Source organism: Lycium barbarum, chromosome 4 (genome assembly GCF_019175385.1).
Source record: "Lycium barbarum isolate Lr01 chromosome 4, ASM1917538v2, whole genome shotgun sequence".
NCBI lineage: Eukaryota > Viridiplantae > Streptophyta > Magnoliopsida > Solanales > Solanaceae > Lycium > Lycium barbarum.
This window is the reverse complement of record NC_083340.1, coordinates 53392437-53414002: the sequence shown is the minus strand read 5'-3', so window position 1 is coordinate 53414002 and position 21566 is coordinate 53392437. Positions and strand designations below refer to the sequence as shown.

At 37.4% G+C, this 21566-nt stretch overlaps 3 protein-coding genes across 6 annotated transcripts; all 3 read left to right on the top strand.

Moving 5' to 3' along the window:
* Positions 1–413: 413 nt before the first annotated feature.
* LOC132637492 (uncharacterized) lies at positions 414–2033 on the top strand. The gene is made up of 4 exons (XM_060354571.1): positions 414–659; positions 1020–1226; positions 1278–1406; positions 1488–2033. The coding sequence occupies exons 1-4, from the start codon at positions 414–416 to the stop codon at positions 2031–2033; spliced, it is 1128 nt and encodes a 375-aa protein (XP_060210554.1).
* A 5471-nt stretch (positions 2034–7504) lies between these two features.
* LOC132636024 (uncharacterized) lies at positions 7505–20935 on the top strand. 4 transcript variants are annotated; one of them, XM_060352675.1, is made up of 12 exons: positions 7505–7834; positions 8004–8088; positions 16419–16929; positions 17024–17083; positions 17178–17246; positions 17483–17551; positions 17637–17884; positions 18462–18668; positions 18944–19036; positions 19117–19215; positions 19299–19581; positions 20695–20935. In XM_060352675.1, the coding sequence occupies exons 3-8, from the start codon at positions 16425–16427 to the stop codon at positions 18615–18617; spliced, it is 1107 nt and encodes a 368-aa protein (XP_060208658.1). In that variant the 5' UTR covers positions 7505–7834; positions 8004–8088; positions 16419–16424; the 3' UTR covers positions 18618–18668; positions 18944–19036; positions 19117–19215; positions 19299–19581; positions 20695–20935. The 4 variants fall into 4 exon arrangements, with proteins under 4 accessions (XP_060208658.1, XP_060208657.1, XP_060208656.1 ...); XM_060352674.1 differs by having other exon boundaries at positions 16419–16938; positions 18462–18631; XM_060352673.1 differs by having other exon boundaries at positions 16419–16938.
* On the top strand, positions 9943–10863 carry LOC132637491 (uncharacterized). Its single transcript, XM_060354570.1, has one exon. The coding sequence runs from the start codon at positions 9943–9945 to the stop codon at positions 10861–10863; it is 921 nt and encodes a 306-aa protein (XP_060210553.1).
* Positions 20936–21566: the final 631 nt, after the last annotated feature.

The following is a 21566-nucleotide window of genomic DNA, read 5'->3' as shown; positions in this document are numbered from 1 at the left end:
AGCCAGATATTATTGCTACTCAAGTGCTGTCAGATGTTATGGTCCGAGTGCTGAACCTATTGAATGGCTTAGCAGAGGCAAGTGTGTTACCAGCAACAGCAGGTTATCAGGGTGCGATAGCAGATGGTTCGACTTAGGTTCCATTTCATGCTATAGGGGCACATCATGCCGTAGCTGTGGCTCCACGTTTGGATGAGGCCCTAGGACTTGATCTATTTCCTAGGCCAGTGGGAGGACCGGTGATGACATGTGACGAGCATGATTTATTTTGGAGGTTCACTAAGATAAAGCCTCCAGAGTTCTATGGTACTGAGGTAGAGGATGCCTATGAGTTCATTATTGACTGCCACGAGAGGCTCTGTAAGATGGGGGCAGTTGAGAGGTATAGGGTAGAGTTTGTGACTTTTTAGCTCATGGGAGATGCGAAGTTATGGTGGAGGGCGTTTGTAGAGGATGGGGTAGTGGGTTTGCCTCCGTTGACTTGGACTCAGTTGTACCAGATTTTTCTTGAGAAATATTTTCCTCGTACCTTGAGGGACAGGAGGCGTGATGAGTTCAATAATATTGAACAAGATAACTCTTCTGTCGCTACTTACGAGTCCCGATTTCACTCTTTGGCTCGTTATTCTCTCCAGCTTTTACCTACTGAGGAGGAGAGGGTTAGACGTTTTGTGAAGGGGTTGAATACTGCCCTTCATTTTATAGGAGTCCCACAGTTCTAGATACTCCATTCATCCTGGTGCTACGAAGATGTACCGTGATCTGAGATAGCATTACTAGTGGGCTAGGATGAAGTGTGATATAGCTGATTATGTTTCCAAGTATTTTAATTGTCAACACGTTAAGTACGAGCACCAAAAACCCGATGGTACTCTTCAGAGAATGCCTATTCTTGAATGGAAGTAGGAGAGGATAGCCATGAATTTTGTGGTGGGTCTTCTAAAGACCTTGGGTAAGTTTGATTCGATTTGGTCATTTTTGACCGGTTGACTAAGTCTGCACATTTTATTCCGATCCAGCCTACTTATAATGTTGAGAAGTTAGCCAAGATCTACATTCGTGAGATTGTTAGCCTGCATGGGGTTCCTATTTCTATCATTTCTGATAGGGGCACGACGTTTACATCTCAGTTTTGGAAGCATTTGCATTTTGAATTGGGTACTAGGTTGGACCTTAGTACAACTTTCTACCCTCAGACAGACGGTCAGTTCGAGCGGACGATTCAGGTTCTTGAGGACATGCTTCGTGCGTGTTTGATTGATTTCAGTGGTCATTAGGACCAGTTTTCACCATTGGCGGAGTTCTCTTATAATAATCATTATAATTCGAGTATTGATGTGGCTCCGTTTAAGGCACTTTATGGGAGGAAGTGTAGATCACCTATTGGGTGGTTTGATGCGTTCGAGGTAAGACCTTGGGGTACTGATATGTTGAGAGAGTCTCTAGATAAAGTGAAGGTGATTTAAGAAAATCTCTTAGCATCTCAGAGTAGGCAGAAGGAGTATGCGGATCGAAAGGTCCGGGATCTCGAGTTTATTGTGGGAGAACAAGTGTTGTTGAAAGTCTCACCCATGAAGGGTGTGAAGAGATTCGAGAAGAAAGGTAAGCTTAGTCCTAGATATATTGGCCCGTTTGAGATTCTCCATCGTGTGGGGGAGGTAACATATGAGTTAGCTTTACCCTCAGGTTTGTCTCTGGTGTTTCATGTCTCTATGCTGAAAAGGTATCATGGTGATGGGTCCTATATCATTACCTGGGATTCCGTTCTGTTGGATGAGAATTTGTCCTATGAGGAAAAGCCTATCGCTATATTAGATAGGGAGGTGCGTAAGTTGAGGTCGAAAGAAATCGCGACAGTTAAGGTCCAGTGGAAGAATCGTCCTGTTGAGGAAGCCACCTGGAAGACTGAGTCAGATATGCGTAACAAGTATCCCCATATTTTTGCTGAGTCAGCTACCTTTTCCCTTGTTTCCTTTCCTCTTGTTCGTTCGGGGACGAATGATTGTGTTACACCTCGAAAAAATATTCGTTAATGCTCAGTGAATAGACTAACAAAGGGCACGAAGTATACGATATTTCATTAAGTAAGAAATAGCATTTGATGACCCTGATTGAGATTTCAAAGACATTTGAGGTAAGAGAAGAAAGGTTGCCAGGAAAGGCAAGGTATAGGTTATGTATCGGAAGAGATTTACGAGTACCGAATTAATGATGACTTAATGTTGTTTTGGAGAAGAGTTATAATGTCCCTTAGATTGTTAATGAGGTGCTAAACAAGTGCTAAAAAGGTTCCATAAGGATTGGAGATCAAACGAGTCGATGAGAACGAGTTCGGAAAAGCTGGGCATTATACGGTCCAACATACTGGCTGTATAAAATATATTGGACGTATGTTAGGCCGTATATTCTGCCCAGAAGGGCAGCCTCACTGTCCCAAATCTACGGCCAAACATACGGTCCATATAAATTATACGGACCGTATGTTAGTTCGTAGAACCGAGACGGGACAGATTGGGAGTTATTAATAAGGGGACCAAGTTCATTCATTTCATTTCATCTTCACTCCCCTTCTCTCAAGAACTCTCTAGAATATTTCTCCATACCTCTCCTACAAGAATTCAAGAGATATTAATGATCAACTTCATCAAACCAGGAGAATCAAGTGTAAGAAACTCATTAAGGTTCATCCAAGACAAGAAATCCAAGTGGAAGTGGAACTTGGGTTTTACTCAAGTGAAGTGTTTCCACCCAAAGTCCATTCCTACATCATCTAAGGTAAGTTTTATGGTCTTTCCATGTTGTTTAAGGTATTGAGAGGTTGAAAGGCTTGGATTATGAAAGGAGATAGAAAATGGGTTACAAAGATGAGCATAATGAGATTTTAAGTAGTAGCTTGGAATGAGTCATGATTCTTGATATGTTGTGATTATGATTATGTTATAAATGACATTAAGAACATGGGATAGACATTGTATATGAGTGAATGTAATAGTGTGCCATGATCATGGATATGGATGATTTGAAGGATATTGGGAAATATGGATAATGTAGGTGAATAAAGACTGTTGCTATGATATTGTGAATGTTATTGTAGACGTTTGGGAGTTGATATATGGTATGAGGAAAGTTGTATAAACAAAGGAAATGCTGCCCAATTTTTTCCAGCCTTAGTCAAGTATGCTAAGCTATCGATTTTCTAATGTTAGTATAAACTCTAATGAAGGTAGAAACGTGAGCATTGCAGGAGAACGTTCAAGCGATAGAATAGCTAAACGAAAAGGTATGTAAGGCTAACCCTTCTTTCAATAAGGCATGGTTCCTTGGCTATATATCTATCCTTTCATGAGTCTATAATGTCCTCCAAATGATTCTATCTTTGAAGCTACTAAAGATCATAATTCTCGTTATGTTTATGATTCTACTAAACTCCTTATACGATGAGTGATCCTCTAAAGATAGATGTAATAAAACGATGATAGTAATGATGTCAAAGATGTTTATGGGCTCTTATGTATATGTGTCTATGTATGAATATTATGTAACACCGAGCTTATATGGCCGGGTAAGATATGTATTGCGCGCATACCACTGCAGTTGGGTACGGATAACCCCGAGCCTTGGTAGGGCCAGGTATGTATAATCACCGAGATTTTCATGGCCGGGTATGTGAAACACTGATCCTTCATGGTCGGGTATGCTATGAATATGAATATGAATACGATTATGAAAATGAATATGGATAAATACCGAATCGAATACGGACACGAATACGGATACGGATATGGGTGTATGTACACAATCACGCATTAGAAATGCAAGGTCCCTATGAAAAGAAAGTAAGTGATATGATGATGGTTCTACTACCTCCTATCTTATGCTATATCTTATGTTGTCTCTTATGCTTCTATAATGATGTTGATTATGCTTTACATACTTAGTACATTCTTCGTACTGACGTCCTTTTGTTTGTGGATGCTGTGTCATGCCCGCAGGTGGCCAGGGAGACAGGCTTGATCCATAGCTTTATTACTCAGGGACTACGTAGCGGAGCTCCGTTTCATTCGGAGCTACAAATTTTGGTATCTATTCTTTTGTGTACATACTTATAGGCTTGGCGGGGTCCTGTCCCGCCTATATGATGTGACATACTCTTCTTAGAGGATCGTAGACATGTGTATAAGGTTAGATGTATTGAGCCTTGTCGGCTTATTTTTGTATGTCATTTTGATAGCATCGTCGGCTTATGTACATTGTTATGGGCATATTTGTTGATGGTGATATAAATGTATTGTTGCCCAACGAGATTAGTATGAATGATGGATAGAAAGTATGATTTAGATGTAAATGTGAATGTACGATAAGAGGTGCCCGGGTGGGTTAATACCGGGTACCCATCATGGCCCTCCGGTTGGGTCGTGACAAAAGTGGTATCAGAACAGTTCTGTCCTATGGTGTGTGTACGAGCCGTGTCCAGTAGAGTCTTGGTTATGGGTGTGCTGCGCGCCACACTTATAAACAAGAGGCTGCGGGCATTTTAGGTATGAATGGCCTTTTTTCTTCATAAGATCGTGCGATAGGGCCATGATATAGGGATTTCTCTTTTCCTTAACTGTGTATTGTGTATTTCAGAGATGCCTGTGAAGAGAAAGGCTACGGCAGCCCAAAAGGGCAAGACAATGGCAGGAAAGCGGGCTGAAAGAGCACTGCCAACGGTTGTGGAGAAAAGTGAGCCCTAGAATGCGGCTCAATCTCAGTCCTCTCATTCAGTGCCTATTTCTGAGGAGCATGAAAGAGCCTCATCCCTAGCTCCAACACCTCCAGCTCCTCTACCGGATGCTTCAGGCCAAGATGTAAAAGAGGCCATTCATTTACTTACTCAATTGGTTGCTGCCCAGACATAGCGGCAAGGTACAGGGCAAGGTGATAGGGCTGTTAGTGCAAGGGCCCGTGATTTTATTAGCTCGAACCCCTCGAAATTCTTAGGATCAAAGCCGGATGAGGACCCTCAGAATTTTATTGATGGGATGTTGAGGACACTTCGGTTGATACATGCTTCGGACATCGAATCGGTGGAGTTAGCATCTTATAGATTGAGGGATGTTGCGGTTCATTGGTACACAGTTTGGATGGCTTCACGGGTAGCCAATGCACCTCCCCCGATATGGCAAGAATTTGTAGATGCCTTCCTCTGACATTACCTGCCTCCAGAGGTTCGGCGAGCTAGAGCCGATAAGTTCTTAAATTTGAGGCAAGGAAGTATGAGTGCTTTGGAGTATAGTCTCCACTTCAATTCTTTGGCTAGGTATGCTTCGGCCATGGTAGCAGATATGGGTGACCGAGTGCACCGATTGGTGAAAGGCCTAGGGCCACACTTGATGGATAGGTGCCTGACTGCGTCCCTTCAGGACAACATGGATATTTCACGCATTCAAGCCCATGCCCAAAATTTAGAGAAAAGCCAGCAACAACAAAGAAGTGAGCGTGAGCATGATAGAGGGTATAACAAGAGGGCTAGATCTTCGAGTCCGATGAGTGAGTTTAGAGGCGGGCATAGACAACAGTTTTCTAGGCACTCAGGCCATTCTATGACTAGTGCGCCTCCACGGTTTTCAGGCCAGAGATTTGATAGATCTACTCATTCCGGGCCGAGTCAGAGTTTTTCCGGTTCACAGTTCAGAGGTGATTCGGGTCAGGCGAGGCCACCCGTGCCATGATGTTCCCAGTGTGGGAATTTACATTGGGTCCAGTGCCCTCAGGTTCAGAGGTTTGCTATGCAAGTGGTCGGCCAGGCCACATTATGCGTGATTGCCCCTCAGTTGGTGGTAGAGGTAGGACCCAGCCTTTAGGGTCGGTAGCCGGATCTTCATCATCCATACGCCCTATGGGACCAGGTTCACATGCGCCAGTCGGCCATGGTAGAGTCAGGGGGAGAGTCCTCAGTTCTAGCGGTCCTCAGCACCGTATTTATGCTTTGGCTGGACGCCAAGATCGTGAGTCTTCTCCTGATGTTGTCACAGGTATATTATTGATATTTTCTCATGATGTATATGCTTTGATAGACTCGGGCTGTTGTACCCCGTATTTCTATACGTCGAGTTATTCGCAAGCTAATTGACATAAGTTAAAGACGGGATTATTTTCGGATATGAAATAGGAACTTTTAATTTTCAATTTTAATTAGTACACAAATTGTTTATAAATTTTATTTAGTGTAGAAATATTATTGGAAATTAGGGACTAATTAATTATGATTAGATTATTAAGTAAGGATTAATGATTAATTAATTTAATTACTATTTGTGGGCCCCACCCGAAATAAATAATAATAATAATATATATATATATAATTCAAGAAATCATTTGGTGAGTCATTAAGGGGGGGGGGGGGCACGTGTCAATATAAGGAGCACTATATATATACAATTGAGTGATGAACAATTTAGCAATTGATTTCATTTTACAAATTAAAACTTAGAAAAAAAAAGAGAAGAAGAACACTTCCATGGTTGCCAACCTCTCGGCCAGCCATGGTTGTTGAGAAAAGTTGTTTTGTTGCATATCTTGATCAAGTTCCAAGTGAATTACAAGTTCAAGGAGGTGATAGCAACATTGGATATTGAATTGAGGAAGAAGAAATTGTGAAATTGGAGCAAATAAGTGTAGAAATTCCTCCGAGTAAATTAAGGTAAGATTTTCTTATTTTGTGGTATAATTGTATTAATGGTGTTGTAATAGAAGGATTAAAATTGGATTGGGTGAAATTGGAAGTAAAAAATTGCATGAAATTGTTGTTATATGAAATTGTGGGTTGAAAGGATTAAAAGTATGATTTATGTTCATATGTTGTTATTCGTGTTGTGGTCGTGTTGTCGTTGATGTGGATTCAAGATTTGGAAGAAAGAAGTGTATAACGTATCGTATACAAAGTGTGTGTTGGGTTGTTTGGTATATAATCTTAAAACGTTAACGATTTGGATTGGAAAAGGATTAAGAAGGGTTGTTGGATTGTTAGAATTGTTTATGGGCTGAATGGTAAGGGTTTTTATATGCATATCTCTATTACTGTCATTGTTGGTATTTCTATGGTAACAGGAGGTTAATTGGAAGTTCGGGTTAGGCGAGTATTAAAGAATGAGTCCTATAAGTGATTGGTTACAGATTTATGAGCTAGGAAGTATAGTTTACTAACGATAGCGTTACTTTCATATTAAATATGCTAAAGGGGCGACGAAGCGAACACTACAAGAAACTTAACTTTTAACGACCATTTCTTAACGAAGGGAGATAAATCCGGTCGTTCTAAGTATATTTATAACGACTAAATTCTTTTCCAGTCGTTAAAGATAATTTTTAGTTCAATATTAACGAGGGGACAATATCCAGTCCTTAAAAAACATAATATCCAGTCGCTCTAGCAAATAAAATAAGGCGCTAACTTTTCCCCCCTTTTTTTTCCCCAACCCCACCCTCCCCATCATCCGCATTCCCACCATTTTTCCTCAATCCCACTCCCCTTCATACGCAACACCCACCCCTCAAAAGAAAAAAAAAACGGCTCCTTAATTTATAATGCTTGGATACACATTAATTAATTATTTCTCTGTATGCTCAATTTTTTAGAGGAGACTCACACTAACTTAATTAGCTAGAAAGAAGCGTAACTATCAGAATCAAAAGTGATAATTGAGTAAAAATGCAGTAGAAGGAGTTTGCAACGCTGCTACACATACGGCTAAGTCCTGGCAAGCGGCTCAATTTCAGGAATTCCGCAACAAATTCTTTGGATAAACACCAAGGGCTGCTGAACAAACTGATCTGAAGATAGGATTGAAAGGTAAAACAAATTTGTTGAGATATTTGGGGAAAGCAAATCCCGTTCTTTCTGCACTGAAATTTCAATTTGGATAACAACCAAAATTTGTGGTTTGGGTGTTATGCTCCATTTCCCCGCCCAACCCATATAAAAACCTAATTATTTCTCTCTATTTTGATTACACAAACAGTTTGGTCAACTTAGTGAAAGGAACCAGCTTTTGAGAAAAAAGCTTATCTCAACAATTTTACAATTTCCTTCTCCTTCACATCAAGGTAAATATCTGTCAATTTATTAAATATTGTAATTATTGATTGTGAAATTGGGTATTCCTTTCCTGTTCGTATGAGTTCTCTGTTCGATTATATTTTTTCGATTGTATTGATTAATTGGTTTAGTGATACATTTTACTGTTAAATTGGACAAACATGGATTGCTGGTATTTTGTGCTTGAATATGTTTTCCTGGATATCAATAATTTATCTTGAAAGCCTTTTTCTGATTTATAATGAGCTGAACCCTATATCTGTTTGCGGCTCTGCCTTCGGATGATATTCATTTTATTGGTCATTATTCTACTAATAATGAAGGAATCGAGTCTTTGCTTTATTTACTGAAGTTTTACCTTATTCTAATCAATTAAAAAAATAGTACAAAACTTTGAAAATTTTCAGAAATACACTAAACGGATGCCTGGGCAATGTTTATACAGTGTTTTATATTACATTTCAAACGGTGAAAGATTAACTGTTGAAGACATTTGAAAAACTATTCGAGTAACCAACAGTTACAACACATAGTTAAAACATATCAACTAGCATCGTGTCTTTACAAGTTTACACTTGCTAAAATTAAGAGCTTACTTGTCCCTATGGTTGAGTCCTAAAGGTTTATCTGGAAATAGAGATTCTCATCCGTCTTAGAGTTCTGTAGCCAGATAATGTCATTTTCAGTGCTCTGTCTTTGTTGCTCAAATCCCATGCCAAGAAGGTTGGCAAAACAAATATAGTAGAAAGATTAGGTGAAGGCTGGAAAAAAAAATATGAAGGCTGAAAATTTTGCTTGAATGTTGTTGAAAGAAGATGAAGGCTGAATAACATATTTCAGGAAAGGGATTTTTTTTTTAATCTATTCAATTGGAAATGACAAATGTCAATTAGCAAAACTCTGCTTCTTCTTTGGGGGTGGAATATTTATCTATTCTTCTGTTGTGTCATCATCCTCTTCATTTACCCTCTTGTGGATAACTCTTGAATTTGAGCAACCTGGGCTATCTTTCAATTCTAAGTTTGTATATCCATTTTCTGAACTTGTGTACAATTTATTGTCTTTTGAATCTTGGATTTTGCTGCCTCGAGCAAGGTTGTTTTGTAGCCGATCATTTAACTTCCAGCTGTTTGAAATTAAAAAAAATTGAAGAGAGATCTGGTGGATTCATCATATTCTATAATTTTAGTTTTTCTTTAAAGTTTTGTGGAAAAAAAAACTAAAGGAATACAAAAATAATAGGAATTAACATTTTGAAGTCTCAAAAGTAGCAAACCATGAAGGTTTGCAAGGCCGGTTTTCCATCTTCATCCCTCTCAAGGTTCATTTAACGATTTTCTGAAAGTGTTTGCAAGGTGATCTTGAGCTTGCCACCTTGATTTTAGCAACCTCCTTTCCACTAGGATCTTTAATTTCGTTATATGTAGATCTTTCAACACTTTTGTAAGCTTCCTTAGCACATATCTTGCAAAGATTTCTTTTTTTCATGTCGCATCAGTGAGATAGTATCATATATAATCCTAAAGGACCAATATGTTGAAGTTTCTTCATTAGCCCAATGTCATAGCTAAGTTATCTCTACCTCTCTTTTTGAATTTTCCTTCATAAAACACTCTTTGAGTGTCCTTTATTTTTTTAAATTGTCTACTGGAAAAAATTATCATTTTATACCTATAAAAAAGTTCATCGTTTTTCAGTACAATGAAATTTATGTATTTTGTGATGTTGCACATTTCCGGAGATAAGTATAACTATAGGTATCTATTTCTCATTAATCCATAACTCTAGAGTAAATGTTTAACTCTTACTCCTTGGTTGTTGTACTAATTTATTTTTATATCTATTTTACATGAACCAAGATTATGGCACCTAATAAGCAATGGATGGAACTTATTAATGATAGACTTGCTGATGCTTACGTAGATGGGGTGGAATATTTTTTAGATTATGCTTTTACAAGATTGGGAGAACCACAATTGATACGTTGTCCCTGCATCAAATGTGGTAATGCAACTTCTAGGACACGTGTTGTGGTTAGGTCACATTTGATAGTACATGGGATAATACCAGGTTATACTCTTTGGTATCACCATGGGGAGAGGTCAGGTGAAGCACAACCAGATTCTGAATTTATACATGAGAATGACATTGAAGACGGTGATGGTGAGGATGAAATACATGGGATTTTGAGAGATTTGTATTATAATGGAGATAATATGAACAATAGTGGTGAGGAGGAACGAAATATTGAAGCAAAACGATTTTATAAGCTACTGGAGGATTTTGAGATGCCTTTATATGAAAGTGCAAAAGTTTCTAAAGTTTCTACTTTGGTTAAATTGCTTCACATTAAAAGTATTGGTCATTGGAGTAATGAGTCATTTACGATGTTATTAAAGTTTTTGAAAGAAGATTTATTGCTTGATGGAACAAACTTGCCGAATTCATGTTACGAGGCAAAGAAGGTTATTCGAGATCTTGGTCTTTCTTATAAGAAGGTTGATGCGTGTAAGAATGATTGCATGTTATATTGGAAGGATGATAATTGTCTTGAATCTTGCAAAGTTTGTGGGGCATCCAGATGGAAGGAGGATAAACATAGTGGGGAAACCAAATTTAAAAGTGGAAAAAAGATACCATACAAGATTTTACGTTATTTTCCTCTAAAGCCCAGACTTCAAAGATTATTTATGTGCTCAAAGACATCTCCTCTTATATCATGGCATCATGATAAAAGAGTTGATGATGGGATTATGAGACACCCAGCTGATTCAATGGCATGAAAAAACTTTGATGAACTTCACCCATCTTTTGCTGCTGAGCCTCGTAATGTAAGACTTGGGCTTGCTAGTGATGGGTTTCAACCATTTGGAATGTCCAGGACTCCATACAGCATTTGGCCTGTGGTACTTATTCCTTATAATTTACCACCTTGGCTTTGCATGAAGCAAGAGAATTTTATTTTGTCAATGCTTATACCTGGTCCTGAGAGTCCTGGGGATGCAATTGATGTCTATCTTCAACCTTTGATAGAGGAGTTGAATGAATTATGGGAAACTGGAGTGGAGACATTTGATGCGTCAACTAAAAAGAATTTTACATTACATGCGTCTTTGTTATGGACCATCAACGACTTTCCAGCATATGCAAATTTGTCTGGATGGAGTACAAAAGGAAAATTGGCTTGCCCATGTTGCAATAAAGGAACTGTTTCCACAAGGCTAAAACATTGTAAAAAACAGTGTTATATGGGCCACAGACGCTTTTTTCCTCTTGATCACAAATGGAGGAATGATAAAGCGTTATTTGATGGAACTAAGGAAACGAGACTACCACCAGAAATGTTATCCAGTGATGATATACTTGATCAAGTTGCTGATTTAGATGGGTTACCACTAACAAAGGATCCAAAGAAGAAGAATAAGATATCACATGAAAGCAGGGGTGATAATTGGAATAAGAAGAGTATATTCTTTGATCTTCCATATTGGAAAACTTTGTTGTTGCGACATAATCTAGATGTGATGCACATTGAGAAAAATATCTGTGATAATATATTGGGGACAATCTTAAATGTCAAAGGAAAAACCAAAGACACCTTGAATACTCGGTTGGATTTACAAGCAATGAGCATACGAAAAGATTTGCATCCGATAAAAAATGGGGATAAATATGAGTTACCACCAGCATGTTACACATTGTCTCCTGAAGAGAAGCAAAAGTTTTTCAATTTCTTAAAGAATCTAAAGGTCCCAGATGGATTTTCATCAAATATTTCTCAATGTGTAAACCTTAAAGATCGCAAAATTTCAGGATTAAAAAGTCACGATTGTCATGTTATTCTACAACATTTACTCCCACTTGCCATACGTGGTATGCTCTGCAAATCTGTGTCTGAACCACTTATTGAGTTGTCTTTATTTTTCAAAGTGCTTGGGGCGAAATGTTTGAGTGTGGATGTGTTGGAACAAATAGAAGCCCAAATACCATTAACTTTATGCAAGTTAGAAAAGGTCTTTCCTCCTGCATTTTTCGATGTCATGGTGCACTTGGCAATTCATTTACCTAATGATCTAAGATTGCTGGACCAATTCAATATCGATGGATGTATCCACTAGAGCGCTACCTACACTTTTTGAAGTCCTTTATTGGTAATATGGCTCGTCCAGAAGGTTCGATTGCAGAGGGATATTTAGCAACTGAATGTATGACTTTATGTTCAAGGTATTTGAATACAATGAAGACAAAATTTAATTGCGTTGAACGAAATTATGATGGTGTTGTTTTTGAATCTGAGGGAGGTTTGACAATTTTTTGTCAACCTGGAAAACCTATAAAGGGTAGGAAGGGTAGCAAGCAAGATAAACTTGATTCAACTGAAATGGAGCAGGCACATTTTTATATATTGAAGAATTGTGATGAAATTCAACCATTTCTCGAGTAAGTAATGACTTAATTTAATAATTTACTGGTACGTTGTCAATATTTTTCATCTTAAATGATATGTACTAACGCTTAAATTATTTGTAGAGAGTTTTCACAAATTCATGTTGATACCTCTCAACAAAGTTCAGATGTCGAATTGAATAGGCAATTCATTACTTGGTTGCAAGAAAAGGTGAGTATCATTTAATAAAAAATTTCCCTTAATCAAGTATGTGAATAGTATTTGCTAAAATATGTAGTCGATGTTGTTAGGTTGCAAGATTACACAAACACGATGATAGTAAGAGAATGGAAGATTTGCTCTCACTAGCACGTGGTCCTTTGCCATATGTGACAAAATTCAAAGGCCACATTATTAATGGATATAGGTTTCACGTGCAATAGTATGATAAAGCTTTGAGAACTCAAAATTCTGGGGTGGTTGTAGTTGGTGAGACTGATGAAGAGCAAAAAGAAATGGATTACTATGGCGAGTTAACCGAGGTTCTTGAATTACAATTTGTTGAGGGAAGAAGAGTTATTTTGTTTCGATGCACCTGGTTTGATGTGTATGATCAAGAGAAGGGAGTTAAAATAGATGAATATGGCTTTGTAAGTGTTAACCGCCAGCGATTATTGAAAACAAATGAGCCTTTCGTATTAGCCAACCAAGCATCACAAGTATTTTATGTTGTCGATCATTCCAATAAAGGTTGGCATATTGTACGAAAGGTTCAACCTCGTGATTCTTTTGACATTTTGCAAAAAGGAGATGATGACTTAGAGGAGTTAGATAACTCTACACAAATGAAAAGGAAAAGAACAAATGAAGGTTTGGAGCTTTATTATGATTTCTTTTAATATGTTAATGATGATTCTTTATTTAGGCTCTTCACCAACTGCTACTGCTACTTCTGGATTTCCTTGGTTCTTTAAGACTGTAACCTGTTGTTGCTTCTTAGTATTTGCATTAGGATCATGTTGCACAACCTGGTTCTGCTTCTTAGAATTAGAAACTTGCAAGTTGACAGAAGTAGCATGTGAAACCTATTGCTGATTTTTAAAAACACTCTGCACCTCTTGCGTTTGCTTCTTTGTATTTGAATTAGATTCATGCTGCACAACCTATTTCTTTTGTTGCTGACTACTAGTGTTTCTCACTATATTAATGTTAGAACCTGCACTAGTTATTTTTGGTGGTGTTTGCTGTTGTTTAAGATTAACTGAAGACTCCCCAAGCATCTTAGTTACTGTAGGACTGGTTTCATGTTATTTTTCCATCAGGTCTTGCACCTTAGCACCAGTATTTCCTTTATTCCTCTGCTGTTGTAACTGTTTTGTTGTCACATTTTCCTTTCCATTTGACTGAACCTGCTTAGAACCACTCTCCAATTTCTTTGCACTGTTTTTATTTCTTGGTACTAAAGCATCAGATTGCTTGCTTTGTTTATGACCAGTACCACTTAGAGTCCCTTGTTTACTCTCATGCACTTTGATTGCAATAAGACCTGCACTAACATAATCCACCTCTTCACTGCATGCATTCTTTTCCAGCTGCAACTGAGTACTTCCATTAATAGTATTCTCCTTATCATCTACATCATGCCTCAGTACAACATGTTTAGAAACTGCCTGAGTGTTATCTACTGCATTTGAAGTATCCACTTCCTCTTCATCTACTACCTTGTCAAACATTGCATGAACCTCTTGTGATGGTCCTATTGAATCAGAGTTCAGGTCATGAGCAAGTTCTCTGTCTCCTTGAATTTCCCCTTCCTCATTATTCTCCTCAAATTGTTCACTCCAAAGTTTCCTTTCCCCATCAATACCATTATCATAGGTAGTTGATGGTATAGCTGAAGTAATTGGAGCTTCAGTAGATTTAGGTAAAGCATTTTGCATCCATTGCTTAGTTTCACCTGGTGAATTTCTCCTTTCTTGGAGTGTAAATAGGTGCATCAACATTAAGTGGCTTCTCCACTCCCTTAGTCCCATCAGCAACTACTAGTGCCACCAGATCTGCAGCTTTTTGAGGAACTGCATCAGTTGGTGCTGTAGCCTGCTGTGGAATTTCACCAGCCTCTAACCCATTTTTTTTCTCAGAGGTAGATACCACTGAAGCAGCCTGCTTCACAAGACTACCCTCTACATTTGGAAAATCTGCAGCATCCCCAACTGAAGTAACAACAGCAGTGTTTAGAGGTGCAGCTTTCTCAACTTCTACTACCATCAGCTGCTTATTGGCACCAACAACACCTTCTTGATTAACTACATCATCCCCCAATGCTGCAAACTTCTTATTAGTTTCAACGACACTAGGTTTAACTGAGGCAACCTAATTTGCACATTATTTTTTCCATTCAATTTCTCTGTTGCCAAAGCAAGTTGTTTCTGAGAATTGTCATCAACAGGCACTTGCTTATTTTTATTAGTTTTCCACCTGTAGAGATCCTTAACATTGCCAATCACTTTTCCACTATCCAACACCTTAATAACATGATTTCTATACCTATAACTTGCTTGCTTAAACTTTGATTTCTTGCCTTTACCAGTTTCTTGCACATTATTTATAACTGCTGGTTGCTTGCCTTTATCTTCAGCTACATTATTTGTGCCCTTGACGGATCCCTGCATATTATTTGAAGCTTCAACTTGCTTGCCATTATCTTCAGAACTTGGAACATGAATTTCCTCATTTTTGTTAACTTCCACATCAATCTCATCATCTTCATTACCAAGTAACAGTTCTGGGTGAAGCTTCCAACAAGAAGCCTCATCGTGACCTTGCAAACTACAATCCTTACAATAGGTCGGCATGAAATCATATTGTATTTTTACCTACTTAGTTTTAACTTCTCCAGTAGCACTATCAACAACTTGAATAGCCACACGCTTAGGATGTTCCTTCAACAAATCTACCTCCACTTTGACACGAGCACAGCTAGGTCGTGTTTTTTTATTTTAAACATGTAACATTTAGGTAGTGTCTTATTTTTGGTAGCCAAATCCAATGTTAATGGCTTTCCTACTGCCGAAGCCATTGAAAATAGCTGAGACTTCCCAAAATTATTAGGTGCTAAGTTTGGGTATGAAATCCAAGCAATTGCAATGCTCGTTTCTTTCTCCGGATCAAACCATGCATCCCATTTAAGTGTTCGCATTGGGTGGGACCATTGAGATTCTTTAAGCCAAAATGCAGGCTTAGACATGAGACTTACGTAAAATCAAACAACTTCCATCTAATCAAAATGTGTCTATTACACATAAAACCAATAGTAGCATCAGTTTTTAGTTCACACTGCCTAACAATTGAAGTACGTTGAAATTGCATGTCGAGCACTCCATATGTAAACTTACCAATAACTGCATATTGTAATTCCCTGTGAATCCATGGAATATTGTATTGTTGGTTCCCTGTGCACGTATATGATAGGTTTCAATGGAATAGGAGGTATAATATTCGTTTCTTCACTGTTTGTAACCAAACCAGTGGCCTGTGGATCGCTATTGTTGTTTAAAGTTGCTGGTTTTAGTAATTTTGAATAGTCTAGGGTGGGTTGGGGTGGAGCAACCTCAGAAGAAGGCTGCTCCGTGGCTGGATTGGCCATTAATGGTAAAAAAAAAGGTGTGAGGCATGTGAGAGAAGAGAGCGTAGGGTTGGTAGAGTTTTCGATCGATATTATTGTTAATGATGGTATTTGCTCTGAATTTTTTTCCCAATGAACTAATCTTGAATATTACCTCGCTCTTACTATAGTAGTAATGGTTCATGCAAGGAACCTATGTGACATATACATTGTATCTTCATTCCGAATGTCGTTCTCAATTTACTTTTCTTCTTATTAAAAACTTTCCAACCTATTGGATCTTTTGTTTGGAAGACTTTGCTCTTATATATTTGTTTTGGTATTAGGTTGACATGAATCCCTCAAAAATCCAGAAGTATGAAATGGGATCAACTTCGAAGATTGCTAAGCATGAATTCATTCAACCTGGTGCCTTAGCAGCAGAGGGACGGGGAGGGAAAAGCTTAAGAGTAATGGGCTCTTTAAGAGTTAATGCTGAACAGAGGACTCTAATTGCCAAAAATAAGAGTTGTAATACAGCAACTTCTAAGTTGAATATGCTAGCTGAGAAAAATTTCAACGTGCATCCTTATTTTGAAGCAATGGAAGACAATTCCCCCCTCTATCAAGAAGCTGAAATGACTCAAGACGCTCAGAGAAGCGGCACAAGGGGTCGAGGACAAAGCATAAGAGTTACTGCTGAAAAGAGGACCCCGATCGGAAAAAATAGAAGTTTTACTCCAGCAACTTCTAATCTAAATCAGCCAACAAAGAGAAGTATCCTTATGCCTCCTGGTTTTGATCCAATGGAAGACTCCCTTTATCAAGATGCTGAAGTGACTCTAGATGTTCAGAGAAGTGATACTAGTATTTTATTTTCTTCTGTGTAATATTTGTTGTTGTTAGTGGGCTTGAACTTTTTGTTTTGTTTGACTTACACAACAATTTGCAGGTCCATTTGAATCTCATAAGGCAAAAAACGTGGCTGCAGTGACTCGAGATGTTCAGAGAAGTGAAACTTCTATTTAATTTCTTCTCTGTAATATTTTCTTGCTGTTAGTGGGCTTGAAATTTTTGTATTGTTTGACTTACACTAAAATTTATAGGTCCATTTGACTCTCAAAAGGCAAAAAAAATGGTTGAAGTGACTCGAGATGTTCAGAGAAGTGAAACTGGTATTTTATTTTCTTCTGTGTAATATCTTTTTGTATTTAGTGGACTTGAACTTTTTGTATTGTTTGACTTAAAATTTTCAAGTCCATTTGAATGTCATAAGGCAAAAAATGTGGCTGAAGTTACTCGAGATGGTCAGATAAGTGAAACTGGAATTTTATTTTCTTGTGTGTAATATTTTTTTGTTGTTAATAGGCTTGAAATTTTTGTATTGTTTTACTTACATTAAAATGTGCAGGTCCATTTGAATCTCAAAAGGCAAAAAAAGTGGCTGAAGTGACTCAAGATGCTCAGACTAGTGAAACTAGTATTTTATTTTCTTTTGTGTAATATTTTCTTGTTGTTAGTGGCTTGGACATTTTATTTTATTTGACGTACTTTAAATTTTGCAGGTCCATGTGAATCTGAAAAGATAAATAACGTGAGAGGAATGAACATTTGTAAGAAAGTTTTGCGACTGAAACCTGGAGAAAAGTTAAGAGTCACTTTCTACCAAAATCGAGTTGTTGGGCCGAACCACGCCTCATTTTCGAGACACTTGGGTTTGCTAGTTCGTGATCGTAATATGTCCCCGCTGCGAGTACACTCATGGTTGGACATCGAAGAACATAAGCTTGAGCACATGTGGAAAGCTGTTACTGTAAGTATTTACAACATTGCTTTCTTGACTTACTAGAAAGTGAAAATTTGATATGAAAATTAAAGTATTGCTAACAAGGGCTCTAAACTCAGATGCAAGCTTTTTGTTTGTGAGCTGCAGAATTTTTAACTGTATGCTCCTGCTGCTTATGATTATTAGCCTTGGGAGACACATTAGTTTCAAGTGCCTTGTCTGCTTGTTGCCTTGTTTGCACATCAACATCTCTCGAGTGAAATGGAGTAGCTGAAGCACTCTTAGCATGAACTTGCTACTATTTGTGTACTATTTTCTCAGCCAGCTTCTCAGCACTCATATCCACCTCTTGACTGATTTCCTGCATTTGCACATCAATGCCCACCTGCAGTTTAGTGCTAATTTCACCAGCAATATGCACCTTCTTCTGAGTATCTCCAACAATACCACCAGTATCATTAACACTCTCCACATTAACATTGATTTGAAATATTGATTTTTGATCCTAAAACTTCTAGGTTACTGCTATATTTGGTGATCTGTAAATTGATGCCTTATTTTCACTTGTTCAAGACACTTCTGTTGATATTTTTCTCTATTTCAGGAAAAGTTTGACAGTGATGACATGATTGATCATAGAGGTCATGTTCTGCAACATATGAGAAAACTTTGGAATAATTGGAGAGGATCATTGCACAAGAAAATGAAATCAAAGTTGTTGCATGAGGTTCTAAAAAATGAGCTGGCAGGAGTAGAATAGAGTGATTGGCAATGGTTGGTCAAGGAGCATTTCTTATCTGATAAATTTAAAGTATGATTTCATAGCTATTAACTAATAGCATTTTATTTCAAGTGGCATATGATTACTTTTCCAGAACAATTTATGGCAGGGCCAAAAAAAAATTCAAAACATTTTTGATGTCTTCTTTCCACAGGACCCACAAAATAAAGTTGCAGGGGTTTTTTTTTTATACTCTTTTTTTTTTCTCTCTGTTTACTCTCTGCTACCTAGCTTCAAAGCTAACATTAAAAAAATGAATCATCAAACTACCTTATAATAATTTCACTATTGTGTTGTTAATGCAGGAAGCAAGTACAAGAAACTCAGTCAATAGGTCTAAGGTAGTTATGCCTCATCGTACGAGTAGCAAACCTTATAGAGAGATTAATTACGAAATGGTAAGTAAATCGTGTGACCCTATGAGGAAATCTCCTCTTTGTATGAAAGATTTATGTGACATGTTTTTTAAATTTTAAAGGGAGGCAAAGATGGTAATCCACCAAACATGGCAACTATTTTCTTTGAGACTCATAAGAAGGACGATGAGCTTGTCGAACCTGAAACCATCGAAAAATATGTATGTCTTTTTATAAATTTCATTTAACATCCTTCCTCTTATTTAGTGTATTGCAATATTTTAAACATTCTTATATTTTATAGGCTGAAATCCAAGAGCTGGTACAATCTGAACCGTCTCTTACTAATATTGAGGTAGTGGAAAGGTGCTTTGGACCTCAACGCAAAAGTCATGCAGTTGGATTTGGGGGTGGGATAACCGCTAAGGAGTTGAAAGGTGGCGCCACCTCAAAGGCTGCATTGTTGGAAGAGCTTAAAACAACTAAAAAAGAAAAGGAATCACTACAAAAGCGCATGGATATTCTGGAGAGTAAATATGAACAGCTTGAACGTATATTGGTTCGTCAGCCTTCATCACCTCCACTAGGTTAGTAAATTTTCTGTCATCTATTACATAATGCATATTTGTCAATAGATTTAGTGATATGTTTTACAAGTGCTCCTCTTTGATAACGACTTTGCTAATAGAGGAGCCTGTTTTGCTATTATGATTTGGTCTAGAGACTAGATTCAAGTGTTTTAATTTTTGAGATATTTCTACTGTGTACGTCAACAGTTATGCATTCTTCTGGCATTTGAGATTTGTGGATTTATTTGTTAATTTTTGATGATGATGATTATGATGGTGTTTGGGTAAAAGAGTCGTTCAGTCGTATAGTTGCGCTCCCAAATTTGTGTAAGGTAATTAAAAATAAATGTGTATTGATTGTCCCATAATGCACCAGGTAGTTTACAGTTGTGACTATTTCAAGATGGAAGAAGCTTATTGTGATAACTTTATTGATCATTTTATCTCCATGTTTCCATCTCTCTATTTTGAGAAATCAAAATGGTATAGATTATAAGCCTTTAAGAATATGTTAGCTGCTATATGGCTGAACATTTTTTGTATACTTCAAATATAATCTCTGTCATTTTGTTGCTCCTTTTGAAATTGCTTTCTTTCAAGTATCAAAATGATAGTCTTCATTACTATTGTAAAACAAATTTTAGGTGTCAAACCAAAACCTTAGGAAGATGAGTGGTGTATCCCAAACCGTTACTCTTTTTTTTTTTTTTTTTGGAAAAGGTAACATGTTATCCCAAACCGTTACTCTTTCAATTCCTTTGTATGCATTACTAATGTGAAATAGTTTTAGGGGTCAAGCCAAAACCTTAGGGTGATTGATAGTGTTGAAATTTCATTAAGATTAAGAATGAAATGGCTACGAGTGAGAAGGATCTATTGGTTGGGATGATATATTTACTTTCGACATGTATAGAGGTATATTATGATAAATCTATATTTTTCTACTGTTCTGTAGCTATGTGTTGTTTGCTATTCATACTATGTTAACATGCTGATAGCTAATGCATGATTTTTTTGCTCCAATTGTTTGGCTAACTGGTGATTAAATTCTTCCTTAATTTTTTAAACTAGGAAAATAGCTAGCAGGCATTTTGTTACTAATTAAATTAACATGGATTGTTGTTTTAACAGATCAAGAACTTGAAGATTGAAGAAATGTCCTCGAGCAAAATGCAGAGCAAGTTGAAGCGCATTATGTTTATTTTTTATTAGTGTTGGTGCAGAGACGTCATTTGTGCATATGCTACAATTTCCTTTTCTCAATTTTTAGGATTTGATGGATTTATTTTGTGGGACATATATATGTTTTTCAGTAATTAATGTGATGTTTAGTTTTTTGCACCTAACAATGAAATTTTATATGAATAACTATTTGGTATATTTTAGATTGCATGTGAAAGCATATAAAATAATACTACTTCGGACGCGCAGGGAAAATTATGAATTATTTAATTATTTTTATTAAAATTTGCAAAAGGGACTTCGGTCGTTAAAAGTATTTTGATCAACGAAAGAAATTTCAGTCGCTAAAAGTACTTAATAACGACTGGAGTTTGTTGTTTTATTTCAAGGTTTAACGACTAGTGAGGTCATCAACGAAGGGAAATTTGGTCGTTGTAAGGCAGTACAACGACTAGATTACTTGTTGTCGTTAAAAGATATTTAACGACCGGGTTTGCAATCCGGTCGTTAAGTTTTAACGACGGAGCTTTTAATGACTGGTGACGACCGACTTTTACCCCGTCGTTATTGACTTATAGCGACCGGATTTGATCTTTTAACGACCAAATTTCCCCTCGCTAAAAACCATTTCTCTTGTAGTGGAACTTGGTTACGGTTAACCTGTAACAGGTATGTAAAGTTATCCTTTCTTTCTTTCTTTTTGGCATGATCCTTATCATATGAACGAACACAGTGAGTAAGCAAGTTCCAGAGATTCTATTTTTAGAGAATGTAGAGATATTTGTATCGTTGGCCTCCTATGTTTTATGTCCATAACTCCC